This window comes from Cupressus sempervirens, chromosome 3 (assembly GCF_028749045.1).
Source record: "Cupressus sempervirens isolate cs-2001-9-10 chromosome 3, ASM2874904v1, whole genome shotgun sequence".
NCBI lineage: Eukaryota > Viridiplantae > Streptophyta > Pinopsida > Cupressales > Cupressaceae > Cupressus > Cupressus sempervirens.
In genome coordinates this window covers 461,909,650-461,926,518 of record NC_143120.1, presented here as the reverse complement: position 1 = coordinate 461,926,518, position 16,869 = coordinate 461,909,650, and the positions used below count along the sequence as shown (strand labels likewise).

At 33.0% G+C, this 16,869-nt stretch overlaps 1 protein-coding gene and 2 pseudogenes across 2 annotated transcripts; 1 reads left to right on the top strand and 2 right to left on the bottom strand.

Annotated features, from left to right (window-relative positions):
- The first annotated feature begins 73 nt into the window (after positions 1–73).
- Positions 74–2,894, top strand: LOC149567107 (uncharacterized). Its single transcript, XM_089816604.1, has 3 exons — positions 74–295; positions 908–1,204; positions 2,674–2,894. Exons 1-3 carry the CDS (start codon positions 178–180, stop codon positions 2,892–2,894), a joined length of 636 nt encoding a protein of 211 aa, XP_089672730.1. The 5' UTR covers positions 74–177.
- A 7,646-nt stretch (positions 2,895–10,540) lies between these two features.
- LOC149567106 (calmodulin-like protein 2 pseudogene) lies at positions 10,541–11,045 on the bottom strand (annotated as a pseudogene).
- Positions 11,046–13,444: 2,399 nt separating this feature from the next.
- On the bottom strand, positions 13,445–14,294 carry LOC149567105 (calmodulin-like protein 2 pseudogene; annotated as a pseudogene). Its single transcript, XR_016361603.1, has one exon. The product of XR_016361603.1 is annotated as a calmodulin-like protein 2 pseudogene (transcript).
- Between the last annotated feature and the right edge of the window lie 2,575 nt (positions 14,295–16,869).

The window sequence follows — 16,869 nt, the reverse complement described above, 5'->3', positions numbered from 1 at the left end:
GACTCAAAGGTTCCACGTTGCTCAATTCATTTGTTTATCCACTTCCATCACGACATCCTAGATCATCATGTATTCTCCACGAAGCTGCAACAGTTGAATGGAATCTTAATGAAATTGACCATTCATTCACTCTATTCAACAACTTTGTAATGGACGCTCTGTGCAACTAAGCTTTGAATGGCCATGGTGATAGAAATGAGAACCATCACAATTCTATGGAGTTTCTTTGCAATTGCAATTTATAGGTGCTTGGGAGATGTGGGCACGGCTACTTTTTATTCTCCTCCTTATGTTCGTAAGTTCTACTGCTCTCTACTTCTCTCTTGGCTTTTGATTCAATTCATTTATTGCTGTCTTTGAAACTTTGAGTTTTTCAAATCAGAGATCTATAGATCTATTTGGATGATGAATCATCGAGTATGATTTGAATACTAATATTAAAAACTTTGGATCTACTATTTTGGATGTTGATTGTACAATGTGATTTCAAATATAGATACTCAAAATCAAGCATCTAACTTTTTTGATAATGAATCATAGAACGTTGTTTGAAACTAGGTTATGCAAATTAGAGATCTTGGATCATAGAGTGTGATTTTGAAATGTCGATATCAAAATCAAGCGTCAAACTTTACTATAATGAATCATAGAACATGATTTGAAATTCGTTATTTCATTTGAAGCGATGTTCTAAAAATTAGAGAGATTAGATCATAGAGTGTGATTTTGAAATGATGATATCAAAAATTGAGAGCTTACATTCTGATAATAAATCCATAGTGTGGGATTTGAAATGTCATGGGATCTTGAAATGAGAATGATAGACTTAGATATTGTAAAGATTTGCTAAGTAATTTAATCACTAGATTCATATTGGAATGTTTTGTGAAACAAAAATTGTTGGCAGCCTCAGAATGCTATGGGAATGATGAAAAGCAGTTTCCAGCTGGAAATCTGTTTGCAATAGTGAGTGATGCAATTTGGGACAATGGAGCAGCTTGTGGGAGACAGTACAGTGTCAGATGTCTCAGTGGTACAAATCAAATCTCACAAAATCCATGCTCAGACAACACCAATTCCACTATTGTTAAGATACTCCATTACTGCTCTTCTAACTGCAATGGAACACTCCAACTCTCTGCTGATGCCTTCAGAGATATTGCTACTTCCACAACAGGCACAATCAATATTGAATACATGATCAGTAAGTTTATATTTAACTTTTAATTTGGTCATTCTTCTTTAAAATAAGATGTGGGCCTATTTATTATTGACTAGTCTCCTCCCAATTCACCCAAATTAGAGTTGGGGGTTGGGTTATAGACATTTCAAACCTATAAAACAATAAAAGAAAACACTAATCTCCGACCTAGAATTCTCTCAAGTTATTAAAATTGGTAGCTTTAAATGATTATTGACTTTGATGTGTTATATTGCAGAGTATAATAGCATCAAGTTCTATTACACAAGTGTTAGGAAACTCTTCTATTTAAGGTTGCCATGAATTGGGGAATTAAAGGTTAGAAACATTGTGTAAAGAGAATTATTGTATAAGCATATTATTTATTCCATTTTATGTATCACACAACTTCTGTAATAACATTAATATTGATTGTAGCCCATTCCAACATTATCACATTCATTGTGATTGTCTATTGCAAATGTTCCTTATCATTATATGTGGAATGGTGTAAACTGATTGTTGATATATATTCGATTAATCTTAATTTCCTCTAAAAAATTTATTTTGGAAGATGAAATAATAAAAGAATGGAAGATCCCATAGGTGTGATAGTGGAATCAAATTTAAAATCCTAGAAAGAGGGAGTGGAGATACAAATTCCCATCCCCAAAGAATTTGTCAGAACCAAACCCAATTGTGTGGAATTGATAATTTGTTCTTGGGAATTCCTAGTTCAAGTGATAAGTCATGGCCTTCTATAGAGAGTTTTCTTTGTTAGATCCAAAACAATTTGGGTAACATCTTCAAGTTTATGGTATTCCTGACTGTTTTAAGAAGGATACAACTAGTAGAAATTATTGAGGGTTGCCATGGATGATGGATGGAACTGGAATTTATCTAAGAGATTGGGAACCAAATATCTAATAAAACATACAATTTTCAACCTCGATATGGATATCCGAATTGAAATTAGCCCCATCTAGATGCATGAAGTCAGCAATATAATACCACAGTGTAGTAAGGGGAACATTGATGTAGAGAAATCTCAAGGAAAAATAATGGAGATGCTTACAAAAATTTTCATGGGAGGGTAAACTTTATAATGTTACATCATTAGTCATAATCTTGACAATTAGTGACAATTAGTGATACAGTGAAAGGAATAATTGGACGATAGAACATAAAGTGACCTTTCAGATGAACGATCTATTCAAATGGATGGCCTTTGTCTAAATTGATAAGAAATGAATGGCCTATTGTAAATTGATAAGGAGCATGTAATGTCTTGACTTTTATACCACTCAATTACTGAATAATAAATGAAGGTAAACTACTTTTCCATTTCACAAATATGATAAGCACGTCACTGTTCATATTTGCACATAATGTATTGAAACTAAGTAACACTATGATCCAGCTATTGTGACACCTCTCTCAGGTAGCCGACAGAAATTAATCTATTAAGTCATAACTATTTTTTTCCTTAAAAGTTTATACAACGCTATGGTACACAATGCGGAAGCAATATGAAACATACACATTAAGCAATGCAAATATAGTTTTGATTACTGAAAGCTTCCTTACTGTTCCGGCGAAGGTTGCATTGAAGTTGTCAAACGCTGTTGGCACTGGCAGTAAAACACTGTTGGCATGTAATCTTCAAACCCTTCCTCTGCTGGCACCACAAAATGCAGTAAACGAAAAATATTAACCGCACATCCACAACCTTTCTTTCGGTCGTGCGACAAGATTGAAATTAGGGTGCGACAAAGAGCTTTTTTTGGATTTTGACATAGTGTATAAGTTCGTGTTGGTCAAAATTTTGACCAACACGAGATTCTAGTTAAAAAAATTATATACGTTGCCTTGCATAAAACGACCAATTTGACCCCATTCTATTAGATGGTCGAAAATTTTGGTCTAAAAATGGGATCAAATGTACTAGTGGAGAAACAGGTCACCAACCAATACAAGGTGACTAGGGTGGCCTCATAGATAACACCATATATTTCCACCACAAAGATAGGTTTAGAATGGGAACCTGAAAACCCCATGGTTACAAAAGAAAAGGACAATTATTCCTAAACCATATAATTTGGTTACTGTTGATGTTGAATCTAGATTTGCACCCATGGAAATAGATGAGAATACTATTGAATATTTTTCCACTAAAATGTAAATAGATGGTTTAAATCATAGTAACAATATGAGGTTGTGTTCTATGTCCTTAGAACATAAACATAAATTGGAACACCCAATATCCATGAAGGAAAATGAAAAAATCAACAAAGATCTTGAAGTGTTCAATGATATGCATAAACCTATAGTTAATTTCTTGATGAAAGGCTCCAATCTAAGACAAATTGACGATATAATCAAGAATTATATTGATACTTTTGATAATGAAAAAATTGTAGAATTATAAAAGCTCATAACTGATCATCAAGTAATAGTAATCAACATTTTGTTGCAAAGAATCTAACAAAAGTGAAGCATAGAGAAATTATTTTTTCTAGTAGACTAACACAAAGAAAAAATTCTCTACTGTACAACCCAAGTTTTGTTGTAGGAACAAACTTGTTGAGGTGTGTAATGTCCAAAGTGATGGATTTTTTTGAATTTTACAAGACTTGTGAGCATCACCTAGATCCAATGAGTGCTAAGTGTTCCATTTGTTCTCATGAGAGATGGATTCATGTTGAATCACTACTCATGAAACATGGGTCAATGAGTTTGACTCAAAATCACACAGTTAAATCTTGATAGCAATATCAAAATTTGACTTGCTGTGGAAATTATCTCTTACTTATCAAGACCATGCTGGTCAAAGTTGATACTTACCATGTTGATTTAGAGCTTGTACAATCCAAAGGAGCAAGTTTTCATATCAATGATTTCACTGTAGAGAATTGTACCCAAGTGAATGGAAAGGAGAAAAGACATCTAGGGAGATGAACAATCTACCAAGAAAGGATGTAATAAGCCATATTAGAACGGTTGGTGGACATTTGATTCTTTGGGATGAATATCATGTTGGATATTTCTTGCCATGTCTAAAGACCAAAAGATAGATCCTTGAAACCTTATATGTTTTCTAAGTTTGAAGTAACATTCATAGAGAAACCACATTAAGATGAATGCCCCATTCTTACAAGTGATGGATTTGTGATGGATTAAGGCATGCAAATTTGTCAACTAAGAAATTTGAGGTTAGGAACGTTTATAATCCAACTTTAGTCATATATGGTGAGGGTTGTATAGATATTTGGGAGAGTTTTTCTATTAGTAAAGACAAGGAAGATGTTGGTCTTATCTGTCCTTGATGATGTGACTGTTGAATTTGTGATTTGGCCTTGCTAAGTTGGCATGCATTGAATTTATAAAAGTTGAGAAGTATAAAAAGGCAAGTTGTAACATGGGATATTAAATTGTAACCAAGGCTAAGTTACTTGGATAATAGAACACTACATCATGTGATTAATCACGTTGGTGGATAATAGAACACTACATGGTACATTTTATAGTTACATCATACTATTTTTCGAATAATAATACTAAGATATGCTTTTATGTAAAGATTTGGTTTTGACAAAAAATACAGTTTTGGGTTGTTTCCCTTTAGTTGAGGGTAATTGTGGAGATAGATGTAAGATGTTGATAGTTTGGTTTAAATGCAAAATACTTGTAATAAAAAATGATATTTTCAGTTGTAAAACAAATTTTGTAATTTCTTCCTTCGATATAGAAAGGTAGGCATGCATGAAAGTGAAGGTGTGTGTGTGTGTTTATATAAAAGGGTTGTACTTGTATTAGATTCACTAGATATCCTACAATCACTATTGATCTCATGACTGCAAAATTTTAAATGTACTTATGAGACCATTACTGATTTGAATACTATATTAGTTGTATTATGTGAAGAGGGGTTGGTTCTCCTCATAGTAGGTGTTGCTAAAGAAATTTTAGAGTCGGTGTTCATTGAATCAATAAAAGATACAAGTTATTAGAGTAAGATTTCTTCCTATGAAATAGTAAGTTTGGTTTTGAGGGTTTCCCACTGATCTACACAAAATAATGTGTTATGGTGATCTCTTATTGTGTCTCATATAGATGTTCATGCATTCTCTAATACTTAGCATATTTTTTATATTCTTTGAATATCTTGCTACAAGTTCTTTTCATGTCAAATTGTTTATATATGTGATTCTATCATGCTAGGATATAAATTTCAAATGTTACTTGACTAATACATTTTTGGTCTCAAAGCAAAGTGTTGCATCACCATATTAAGATGTAACAAAATCTTGTTTTGCATTATCATATGAAGTTGTGAATTAAATTCAATCAAGGATAATTTTATTTGAGTCACACTTTGATTCATCCACCAACCCCTTTTAGAGTGTATTAACTTCTAATATAAGTGGTATCAGAGTGTAGGTCCTTGCATTAAAGTCTACCCTAGGGATTGTTCATGGACTTGGAAGTGACAATGGCTAAGATAAAAGATGCCCCACTTACTAAAGCTCCTCTTTTTTTATGGCTCTGATTATGTGACTTTGTTCCTAAATTCTCTTGATGTCAAAATGTGAGAAATTGTTATAAATAAATAGACATTGTTTCCTCATCTATACCTAATGGTCCAACTACTAAAACTAAGTATGACCTTGATAAAAAAGAAAATTTAACTATTTTGTGTGGGTTATCTAAAGATGTCTTTGTAAAGGTTATGAAGTGCAAATTTGTAAATGATGTTTGGAACATTTTATCAAGGATATACCAAAGTAAAACATCAAAAATCATAACACTAAAGACTCAGTTTGGTGCATTAAAAATGAATGCTGGTGAAACAATGAAAAAATAATTTTTGAGAATTAATGAAGTGGTAAATGCTCGTATGGCTCTTGGTGAAACAATCGAAGAACATGGTGTTGTTTCTAAAGTTGTGAGAACTCTATTACCTAAATTTGATACTAAAATATCTACTTTAGAAGAGAAAAATAATTTTTCTACAATGACCTTGCATAAATTACAAGGTGCCCTCACACCCTATGAGACAATGATTGGAAGTAATGCTTCTACCTCTAAGGAAAATACCCTTAAAGTTGAAAAAAAAAATAGTAACTCTAATATTTCAGCCTCTTTTAAAACTTTGATAGTTAGAAAACTTAAAAAGAAATACAAAGGTAAATTACCTTTTAAATGCTTTAACAACAAAAAAACATGACATTTTTTTGCTTAATGTCCTTACATAGGTCAAAATGACAAAGAAGAAAAATATGAAAAGTTTTAAAAAAGAGAATTATGGAATCTAAATAAAAGAATCAATAACTTCAAAAAGAAGAGAAATAAGACTCTAAGGAAGAATACGATGAGTCTTGTGAAGGAGGTGAAACCCTATTCATGACTGAAATTAAAAATAATTAGACAATAATTAATAAAATAGAAATAATTTCTAATTCTAATGGTGAAGAAGTTAATCTTGAAGAGAAACTCCTTTTTCCTCTTCAAGACATTAAATGATTAAAGAAGCTAATAGTAAATCATGAAATAATAAATTAGATTCTACAAGTTGAGCGAAATAATACAAACTAGAAATTACTGAAAGTAAAAAAAAAGATTATTGAACAATAGTAGAGAATTAATTGTTTAGAGCATATAGTCGATACTTTGCAAAAACAAATCTAGAATTTAAATATGAAAGTACATTGCATTTAAATGGCATACAATTGAACAATCAAAAGATGTATAAAGATTTGAATGGTGTTGGTTTTGAAAAAGGAGAATCTTCAAAAGAAAATTCAAAATTTGATAATAAAAATTAGACTATAGGATACAATAAAACCTCTTTTCACTATGTTTTCTTCTATGGTAATTGCTTTGATTGTGACTCTGTTGGACACAAACTCAGTACCTATAGATTGTCAGCTCAAAGAACATCTAAATTTGGTCATAAATAGTCTTATGGCTTTTAGAGAGTTATTAGGTGCCACAAATGTCAACATAATGGGAAATTTTAATTCAATACAAAATTAAATCAAGACACTTCAATTGTGGAAACCTAAGTTTGTTCCAAGTATTGAAAATTATCTCTTAGTGTAGGCTGCTTTATTTTCAAATAAGACTACCACTTGGGTGTTGGACATTGGTTGTTCACAACTTATGATGTACGTAGTAATAACAAGTTTGCGCCTTTAGAAGATTTTGAAGGAGGTTTTGTAAGGTTTGGAGATAATTCAGGTGCCTATATCAAAGGGTGTAGTTATGTTTAGTTACATAAAGGAACTCCTATATATTCATGATGTCTATATTATGCTAAAGGTTTTAAACATAAGCTTTTAAGTGTAAACCAAATTTGTGACAATGGATACTCTATCTCTTTTGACTCTAAAGGGTGTGCCATAAAAAGTAAAGGAGGAAAGACAATTGCCATAGGTTTAAGAACTAGTGTTAATCTATATAATAACTTGATACTAGAGTTCATGAAATAACTATAGTCACTCTATGTTTTATGAGCCAAGTTGAAGCAAATTGGCTTTGGCATAAATATTTAGGACACGCCAATTTTGATAACTTAGCTCAAATCAACAAAAATCAAAATGTAAAAGGATTGTCTCTTCTTAACAAACCATTTAACTCAACAAGTAATGAACATGTATAAAAGGTAAACAAACCAAAGTGTCTTTTAAGACAAAACAACATTCATCTACTAGACCTTTGAAATTAGTTCATACAGATTTATGTGGCTCAACAAGAACACAGTTAGTCAATTATTGAGATATTTTATGTTATTTGTTGATGATTATACAAGAATTTTTTGGGTTACATTTCTTAAAGACAAATCTAAAGCTTTTGAAGAATTCTTAATTTTTTTTTAAAAAAAATGGTTGAATGAGAATGTGATATAAAATTAAAATGCATAAGGTTAGATAGGGGAGGTAAATATATACCTCTCAAGACTTAATTGGTAAGTGCACAAAGACGTGGTGCCAAAAAGATGCCACTTTACTTTTTTCCCAATCTAAGGTATAACACGATCATAGTAATAGGGTGATTGCACTATGGGTTGGATAACTCGAGCCACAAGACCAATAAATTCAAAATATATGGAGATCACCCTATAGTGCACTCAGACTATAGTGTGTGCACGCTATAGTGCATACACACTATGAAAATTTGATAGATAAATACATTTACATGTAAAAAGATCTTCTAAATTTACAAGTAAAATCCAAATGGCCCTACTAGATCAATTTTAACACTGGGATGATACATAAAACGTAACATTTAAGTATAAGTTTTTATACTTAAGTTACATTTTATGTATATACTTCTAGGATGTTTGAGAGTGGTTTCAATGTCATAGGAAATAAGATAAAGAATATGGATTTTGAGAGTTTCTATTAAATTTTAGACTTAGCTAAATTTAAGGAATCAACACATTATTATGAAAATGATCCCTAGTGGACTATTGATTGTAATCCTAAGCCCTTAACTTGTGCAAGATCATTTAAGGATCATTACTTTGTATTGATTATATTCTATTGGTAGTTAATCATCGTATGATACGCTTTAGGGTTCTAATGTATGTTAATCATCCCTAATTTTTCATAAGCAACTTTACTGGGTTTTAAGTGGTTCTAGGAAACCTTGGGACTCATTAAAAGCTTCTAGGACCCATTACGACACATTATGACACATTAGGACTCCTCAGAGCATATCGAACATTATAGGACATGCTTTTGGGGTCTCATGTGTCCTAATGGGTCCTAATGTATCGTAAGGGGTAATTAGGGAGCACTAGGGATGCATCAGGAAATATAAAGTCCTATTAAGACACATTAGGGCCCATTAGGTCTCATTGGCACACATTAGGACACAATAGAATCCATTGCAACCCCTTCCAACACATTAACCATCGTAGAACATACTAATGTGTCCTAAGGGGTCTTGATGTCTCATAAGGGGTCATAACTGGTCCTAAGAGGTTCAATGGCCCATTAGGATCCATTAAGACCCCTTAAGATGCATTAGAACCAATTAGAACACATTAGGACCTATTAATACCCCTTAGACCACCTTAAGGGGCTTAGAACACACTAATGGTTTATAATATGTCCTAATGGGTCCTAATGTGTCCTAAGGGGTTCTAATATTATCTAAGTGATCCTATGACACCTTATGGCCCATTAGAATCCATTCAGTTTCATTTGAACACATAAGAATCAATTACAATACGTTCATTATGGTGGTGGGAGTTGAGTTATTGGACACAATCATTTTCATTCAATGTGGATATTATTGTTTTCCTTATAAGTCGGTTGTCAGTTTATAATACTTCTTTTCCAAGTTGGTATCAAATGGTAGTGCTGAAGTTTGCAAAGGTGAGTATGAAGATGAAGTAACATGTTTTTTTAATGTTTTGTTTGCTTGATTTTAGTATGTTTATGATATGGTTGTATTACTCAACAGACTAGTGACAATAACTATTTAGGAGAGACCATGAAATCTGTGTGAAAAGAATTCAAAGTCTTTAGCCAATAATGTCAATTCTTTGTAGTCATTAATATTTTAAAAATTAAAAGAGTTGGTTTTGATTACATGTTCAAATTTGATTTTATATGTATTCTTTTTATTTAAAAATTTAGTAAAGTTGATTTAATTTTAAAAGTTATTCTTGTTTTTCATGTTATCTATTATAAAGAGCATTTATTTTCATACGCTATTGTTGGGATTTATGTTTTAGCATTATGATGATGATATGATATTTAGTAAGCACCTAGTTTTACATTAATGAATCAATTGCACAATTATTTCCCCTATTCTTCCATGCTCTTAACTACTTTTGTTGACGTTTGATAAGATATCCTCATGCCTTTTTGACTTATGTTTCATATAGTGTCTTGTTCTACATTCAAAGCCTTCAATTTTCTTTAGCATTGAAACATTATTAAATGCCATCAGGAAACTTTGTGAAACAAAGGAAAGCTGTGAGCTGGCTTCTTAGAGTTTTATTCATGTAACATGTTCTTATATTTTAAGAGAATTCAAGTGTGAACTTGGACATGTTTTTCAGATAGAATCAAGATATTTTTATCATGGTTTATAAATATATTTAGAATCAAGAGCTGATCATAAATAATGGACTTGTTGTTTAAAGCTTTATTCATGTAACATTTTCTTATACAATAATTACATTCAAGATTTTTAAAAAGGAAGAAATCAAATCTTGCTGAGTGCATGTTTTCAAGATCAAGATAGTGGAAGGGACCGATTTTGGCCAAAAGAATACTCCTCAAAAATTAAAGAAAATAAAATTTCTGAAAAAACCCGGAACCACCAAATGAGGTCAACAGTAAAAACTATTAAGATTTAATGGTCATCATATTCTTAAACTCAGAGAAATCTATGAAACCGTCCAAATTATCATCGAATCTACATATCATTCTCTCACAATCCTCCAAATAATGCACACCTTGCTCTAACAATCCCAAATTACTTAGCACTTGTTGAAGCTCAGAAGAGGAAATATACCCATCTTCATTCAAATCGTAAACTTTGAATGCCCCCATTAAAGCTGAACTCTGACTCTTCCAAATCAAGAGACTGGTAAAGCCCAACAAATTCATCAAATGTTAAGCTATCATCATCATCTTTGCTCTGGGAAACACCCATCACCAAACACTTCAATTCTTCCCTTGTAAGTTGAATTCCAAGTTTATTGAGAAAGCAATTGATTTCATGCAAAGTGAGCCTCCCATCGCCATTTTGGTCCATAGAATCAAACATTCTGCTAACTTCGTTGGGAACAGATGAAAGTGCCATGTTGTGCTTTTGTTTTGTATATAAACTTAATTCAGTAAAATTGCTGAGCTTGTGTTTTGAGGGGATTCAACGTATATATATATATATATATATACTCACAAAATGTAGGAGGGCTATAAGATTTCCGGGTGTGTGGAAAGAGGAGGAAAATCAAAGTCTAATGTGGGGAGTTAATCTAGAAGAAGTAGAAGCTTCCGGATATAAGTAAGGGGGTCTAAATGATTCCCCATACAAATCAATTGGTACCATTTCCCTGGTTTTGTTTCAACGCATAAACAGCAAACTAAAACATGGCAGTGGGAATTTCGTAGTGATTGCAAGGAAAAAAGGGAATAACTAATGCTGCGGAGAAAGTCAGGATTACGTGTCTGTATGTCATCTTCACATAACTCGTTCATTCCAAATAGAAATGAGGTTTTTTTTGATGTGGGGTTGAATTTGATGGCTTTAGTTGGAGATTTTAAAAAAAAAAACATTGGAAATTATTTTGAATTAGTTATGTAGATTGGTGACTTGATGACAGGAGAATATTTATAATTTAGGACTAGTTTGGTTGCTGAAATAAGAATTGAGTATTGAAATTTGTTATTCTAGATTCATCTGATTCAACAAAACTAAAAGTGAAATTTAAATTTTCTGATTATTTTTAGAAACAAAGCATTAGCCCCACATTTGCATTGTCGTGGCTTCAACACTGAAGCACCAAACATCCGATCGAAACATAGATTTGATCATTCCAAATGACATTGACCTTTCTTTATTGGAGAACCGATCACATTGCCTCGCAATGAAAAGTGATATCGTTGTAGTGATGAAATGTGTTAAGAGGAAGAATCCCAGTGTTCGAACAAGGACGATTGTAAAGGAGGTGTTAAGAGCATTATAAAGAAGCAACCAGTGACCAGCAAGAAGGAGGTGTTTTGAGATGTGTTAAGAGCATTACAAAGAAAGCCGCAAGTAACTTGCCAGATTGGAGAAATCCGAAAAATCTGCAGACAAAGTGATATCATATTCCCAACAGATTTGAAAGTCTGTAAAAAGTTGTGAAAGTGAAAATGGGAATTTGATTACATAAACGAATAACGTTTATGTAGGAGGAATAGCAAATGTTCATTTTGAGCTAAAATAAAAATGCATATTCTTATTCTCAATTCCGATTTAGCACATCCAAACAAAAGATTTAAAATTTAAGAAATTTACAAAGGATTCAAAATTTTAGAAATTTACAACAATTTAGCACACACAAAGATATGCAAAGATCTCCACAAGCCCCTAGTTTTGACCAAGTGCACATTCCTCTTGTACCTCTTAGTATCCATAAATCAACCCTAGAAACTTTAAGAATCCAATGAAAGCTTTGAACAGAAAATGGAAGAGAAGAGTTAAATGTATGCTGATTTATTTAGAGATACCTACCTTCCCAATGAGAAGCTGCCTCGTTAGTGTGAGGGCCGTAAACGTAGAGGTGTCCAGGGAATGAGGGAAACCATTTAATTTTCAGACTTCTTCGGTCTTGGGAGGGGAGGGCCATAAGATATAGACACTCCTGTTCAGTGAATTCCAATGTTGATAGGGGAAGAAATTTAGTAGTCGTCGGGGTTTAATGATTGATACTGTATTATTATATTCTTATAGATTCTTTTAGTTACCACTTTTAAAAAGTTTCAAAAAATGATAACTCATGTACTAATAGGCAATAGCACTAATTGCACATATACTAATAGTTGATCATTTTTTAGCTTTCTTGGTTGCTAATTGGTCCATTTGTGTAAAAGTATTAAGAGTTCTAGTGTGCGAAATTAATCTGAACAGCTACTAAATCTCTTCCCCTACTTCAAAAACCCCTCTACATAGACTTAACTCTTGGCACTGCCATTGTTGCTGATGCTTTAAATCAATTGCTTTCTCTTTTCTTTTGAGAAATGCTGTGAGTCCTTCTGCCACATCAATTAATGTTACGAGTCTTACAATTTGAGGTCACTGATTAAGCACATTTTTGCTCAGAACTTTCTAGATTTGTGCAATTTGAGGTCACTGATTAAGCGCATTTTTGCTCAGAACTTTCTAGATTTGTGCAATTTGAGGACATGGTTCGGCACATTTTCTGTTCAGAATTATCTAGGCAGTGCAATTTGAGGGCAGTGCTTTAGCACATTTTGTGCTCAGAATTTTCTAGATTATGCTTGTAAATCAGATGTATGACTTGCCCCTCATTTCAATTTTTACTTTTTTTTTCCTTTTCTAAATTAAAATTTCTTCCTTACTCTTGTATAGCTAACAACCAATAAGAACAATGATAATTAATTTTCTTCAGATTTTGAAAACATATTAGCTATAGAACATAGAAATATGTAACAAAAATTCTCAAATTCCATTAATGGAATTAAATAACAGTTTGCATTAAGCAGATACATTAATAACAAAAAAGAAAAGAAAAGATAACAAACAAATAAGAATTAACTTGGTTGAAAATTACTCTCCTGAAAACCCTTTTCAAACTAATTTTGTATTCTTAGCTACAGCCTCTAAAATACAAACAGTTTGTTTGTCATCAGAGGTATAAACAGTAGAATTTAATCTCTGTACACCAATACATGAGTAACAACTCATATTATACTCTTGTGATACGGTATGTAGTACAATATACACAAGATCTGAAATCCCCTAATTCTCCTTATTCAAGGATTGATGACCATCATTTTCTTAAACTCAGAGAAGTCAATGAAGCCATCCAAATTCTGGTCATATCTGCATATCATTTTCTGGCAATCCTCCAAATAATGCCCAGCTTTCTCTAACAATCCCAAATTACACAAAACTTGTTGAAGTTCGGAAGAAGAAATATAACCGTCTTCATTCAAATCGTAGGCTTTGAATGCCTCCATTAAAGATGATTCCTGCAATTCTTCATTTCTAGTACTTCTGCTCTCATCCAGATTAAGAGATTGGTAAAGCCCAACAAATTCATCAAATGTTAAGCTATCATCATCATCTTTGCTCTGGGAAACACCCATCACCAAACACTTTAGTTCGTCCTCTGTTAGCTGTATTCCAAGCTTATTGAGAAAGCAATTGATTTCATGCAAAGTGAGGATTCCATCGCCATTTTCATCCATAGAATCAAACATTCTCCGAATTTCACTGGGAACAGATGAAAGTGCCATGCTGTGATTTTTGTAAAGGTTATAAATTGAATTTTGTAAACTTGTTGATATTGTATTGGCCGTGGATTCAACGTGTATATATAAACACATCCAGAAACAACAGTGTTGAATGTCCAGAATAATCCAGAGCAGCCATCTAGAGGCTTCCAGATCGTCAATCTTATCCGGATTGACAAACTCTAATTTCACATTTATGAGAAATTTCGAGGCAATTGCCGGAAAAACATTGACAAGTTACAAAAGTCAAGCGACGATGAGCAGGATCCACGTGTGACGTCACGGCTCAAGTTTCTACAAATATTTTTTACTTCATTTATTCTATAAGAAATTTTCAGGGGGTTCCTTTGGGACGCCCTTAAGTTTCATACAAAATTTAGGGTTGACTAGTTTTCAAAAATTAAAAAATAAAATAATTTTTTTTTCCAAAATTTCAACATCAATTGTTCATGATATATATAGGGGAAACGAGTCATGACCTTTCTTCCTAATTATTGCCCACATAAACCAGATACATGCACAGAAATGCCAAATAAATAACCATGAACATCAATAGTCCTTTTTTCTCATTGTTTAGTTTTGTTGATTGCTGATTGATCCATTTGTCCAAAAAGTACTATAATGAGCTATTGGGGGGTTGTAGTGGTGGGTATTGGGCGAACATTTTAAAATAGCACTTTTAGACCACCTTGAGCTCTACAAGATGTACATAGAGCTTCATAAATGCAAGAAAGTTGAAAGGTTATCTTTAAGCTCGTCACTCACCTATGGAGGTCCACCGAAAAAATCAGCAAATTTCAACACATGGATTACGAATTGTAGGTGCACGAAGTTACCCTAGACGGCTACTGAGTTGGAATTTGTTTTTTGATTTTTTTCAAGTATTTTGGTCTTTTGTGTGTTTTTTGTTAGGAGCTTAGCTCATATCGTTCTTACTATTGCGAATAATGTATACAATAGCAAAGTAAAGTGATTGAGAGCCAAGACCACCTTTGATGTCATTTATTAAGACAATCTAATTTTTGGATAAAACTATGTGATGACATAAAATTTGATGTGGATAGACATTTCATATTGTATAGTAGAAACCAATTTAACATCCAAATCCTTGAAGTTGATGTTTCTTGAGAGAATGATCTTGGCCTTAATGGCATTATGGAACATGAAGATGATTTGGTATGTTGTGAGGCCTCGCCCCGACCCATCGTAGCATAGAGATACATTACCCTTATTTTGTTATCCACGACTCGAGATGTCGAGACATTATCTGATGCTTAGAACATATTTTATTATTTCATGTTGTGTGATGTTATTTTCAGATATATTTGATTATTGTCATATAATGTTTCATGTATATGTATGTTGATGAAATCAGTAAAGGTAGGATCGAGGCTTAAGATATTTTAAATGGTTAAGAATTAAGTAGGATAAAGAAACCCTTATTGATGTATGTTTTAATTTATGAGAATTTTTGAATACGTATACATTTATGTACATATGATTTTACGTGACTACTGATGTGTGCAATGAGTGTGCAGATATTTAGCCAAGAAACCCTACAAAGGAACAAAACTGATCTCCATGTGCTAAATTTGAAAACCTTGTTGATTCGTAATTCACGTATTTTTATTGTGAGATGTATGTATGCATTTTCCTTGCTCAGTGAATGTTAAATGTTCGTAACTATGTTCTCTCCGTGTCGCTTGACACTCGTAAAATGGTTATGTGCTTCAGTGGCTATTTAGGGTTAATTGTTTAACCTTTGGACCAAGTTGGTTTAAGTTAGAATAGTAAGTTGGACCTATTTTATTCTTAGATTTTATTTGACTCTAAACCTCTTCTTAAGGCTTTAAAACTTGTTTTTTTTCTAACCATGGGGTATGGGTATGGGTTAGGGGTCTTTTCCAACCCCTAAGCCCCTAGCTTTGACTTTTGAGGGCACTCAAAAAGTCCCTTTTTGCCTTTGTGCGAAAATTGATCATGGGTATCTTGAGTTACCTTACCTCATCTCCACTTGGGGGTTTAACCATAGTGTAGGTTTAGTTGGGAGTTTCTAGGGTGGCTAGTGGGTGGAAATAGTTATTGCTCCTTTTGGGTGGTTGAGTTGGAGGCTTATTTGGAGGCCTTCCTTGGACTAGTGTTTTTTGTTACCCAATCTCTACATTTAGAGAGGATTTCTTGAAGCTTGAAGGAAGGAAATGGATACTCTACTCAAACTTGTTCATTGCCATTACCTCTTTGTGAAGGTAGGAAATTCTCATCTCCCTTATTCAATTTTTATTTTTGGTTTCATGTTCATGTTACCTTGTTGTTGTTTCACTATTGTATGGTTGTGGGTATGTGGGAAGATTTGAAACCATGTCATTTTGGTTGTTTTCCTTTCTTGTTTATGTTTGCAATTTTGAGTTTCCTTACATGGGTGTTTTGGTATTACTCACCCTTGGAGAGGGCAGAAGTGACCAATTTTGGGAGAGGTCTGTTTAGTTGGACTCCAACCGGTGTAGAGTCTCTTCTCAGGATGAGAAGAGGGATAAAGGGTAGGGTGTTATGGGCCCCTACCCGTCAGCACAAACCTGGTATGAGTATGGCAAGTTTTAATGGAAGAATGGAAGTTCTTGGTTATTAGCCCCGATTGGGCATTTGAATTGGTGTTGTGCTTGACTTCTCCTAGTTGGAAGAATCCACCTTTCCCTAGTCTTGATT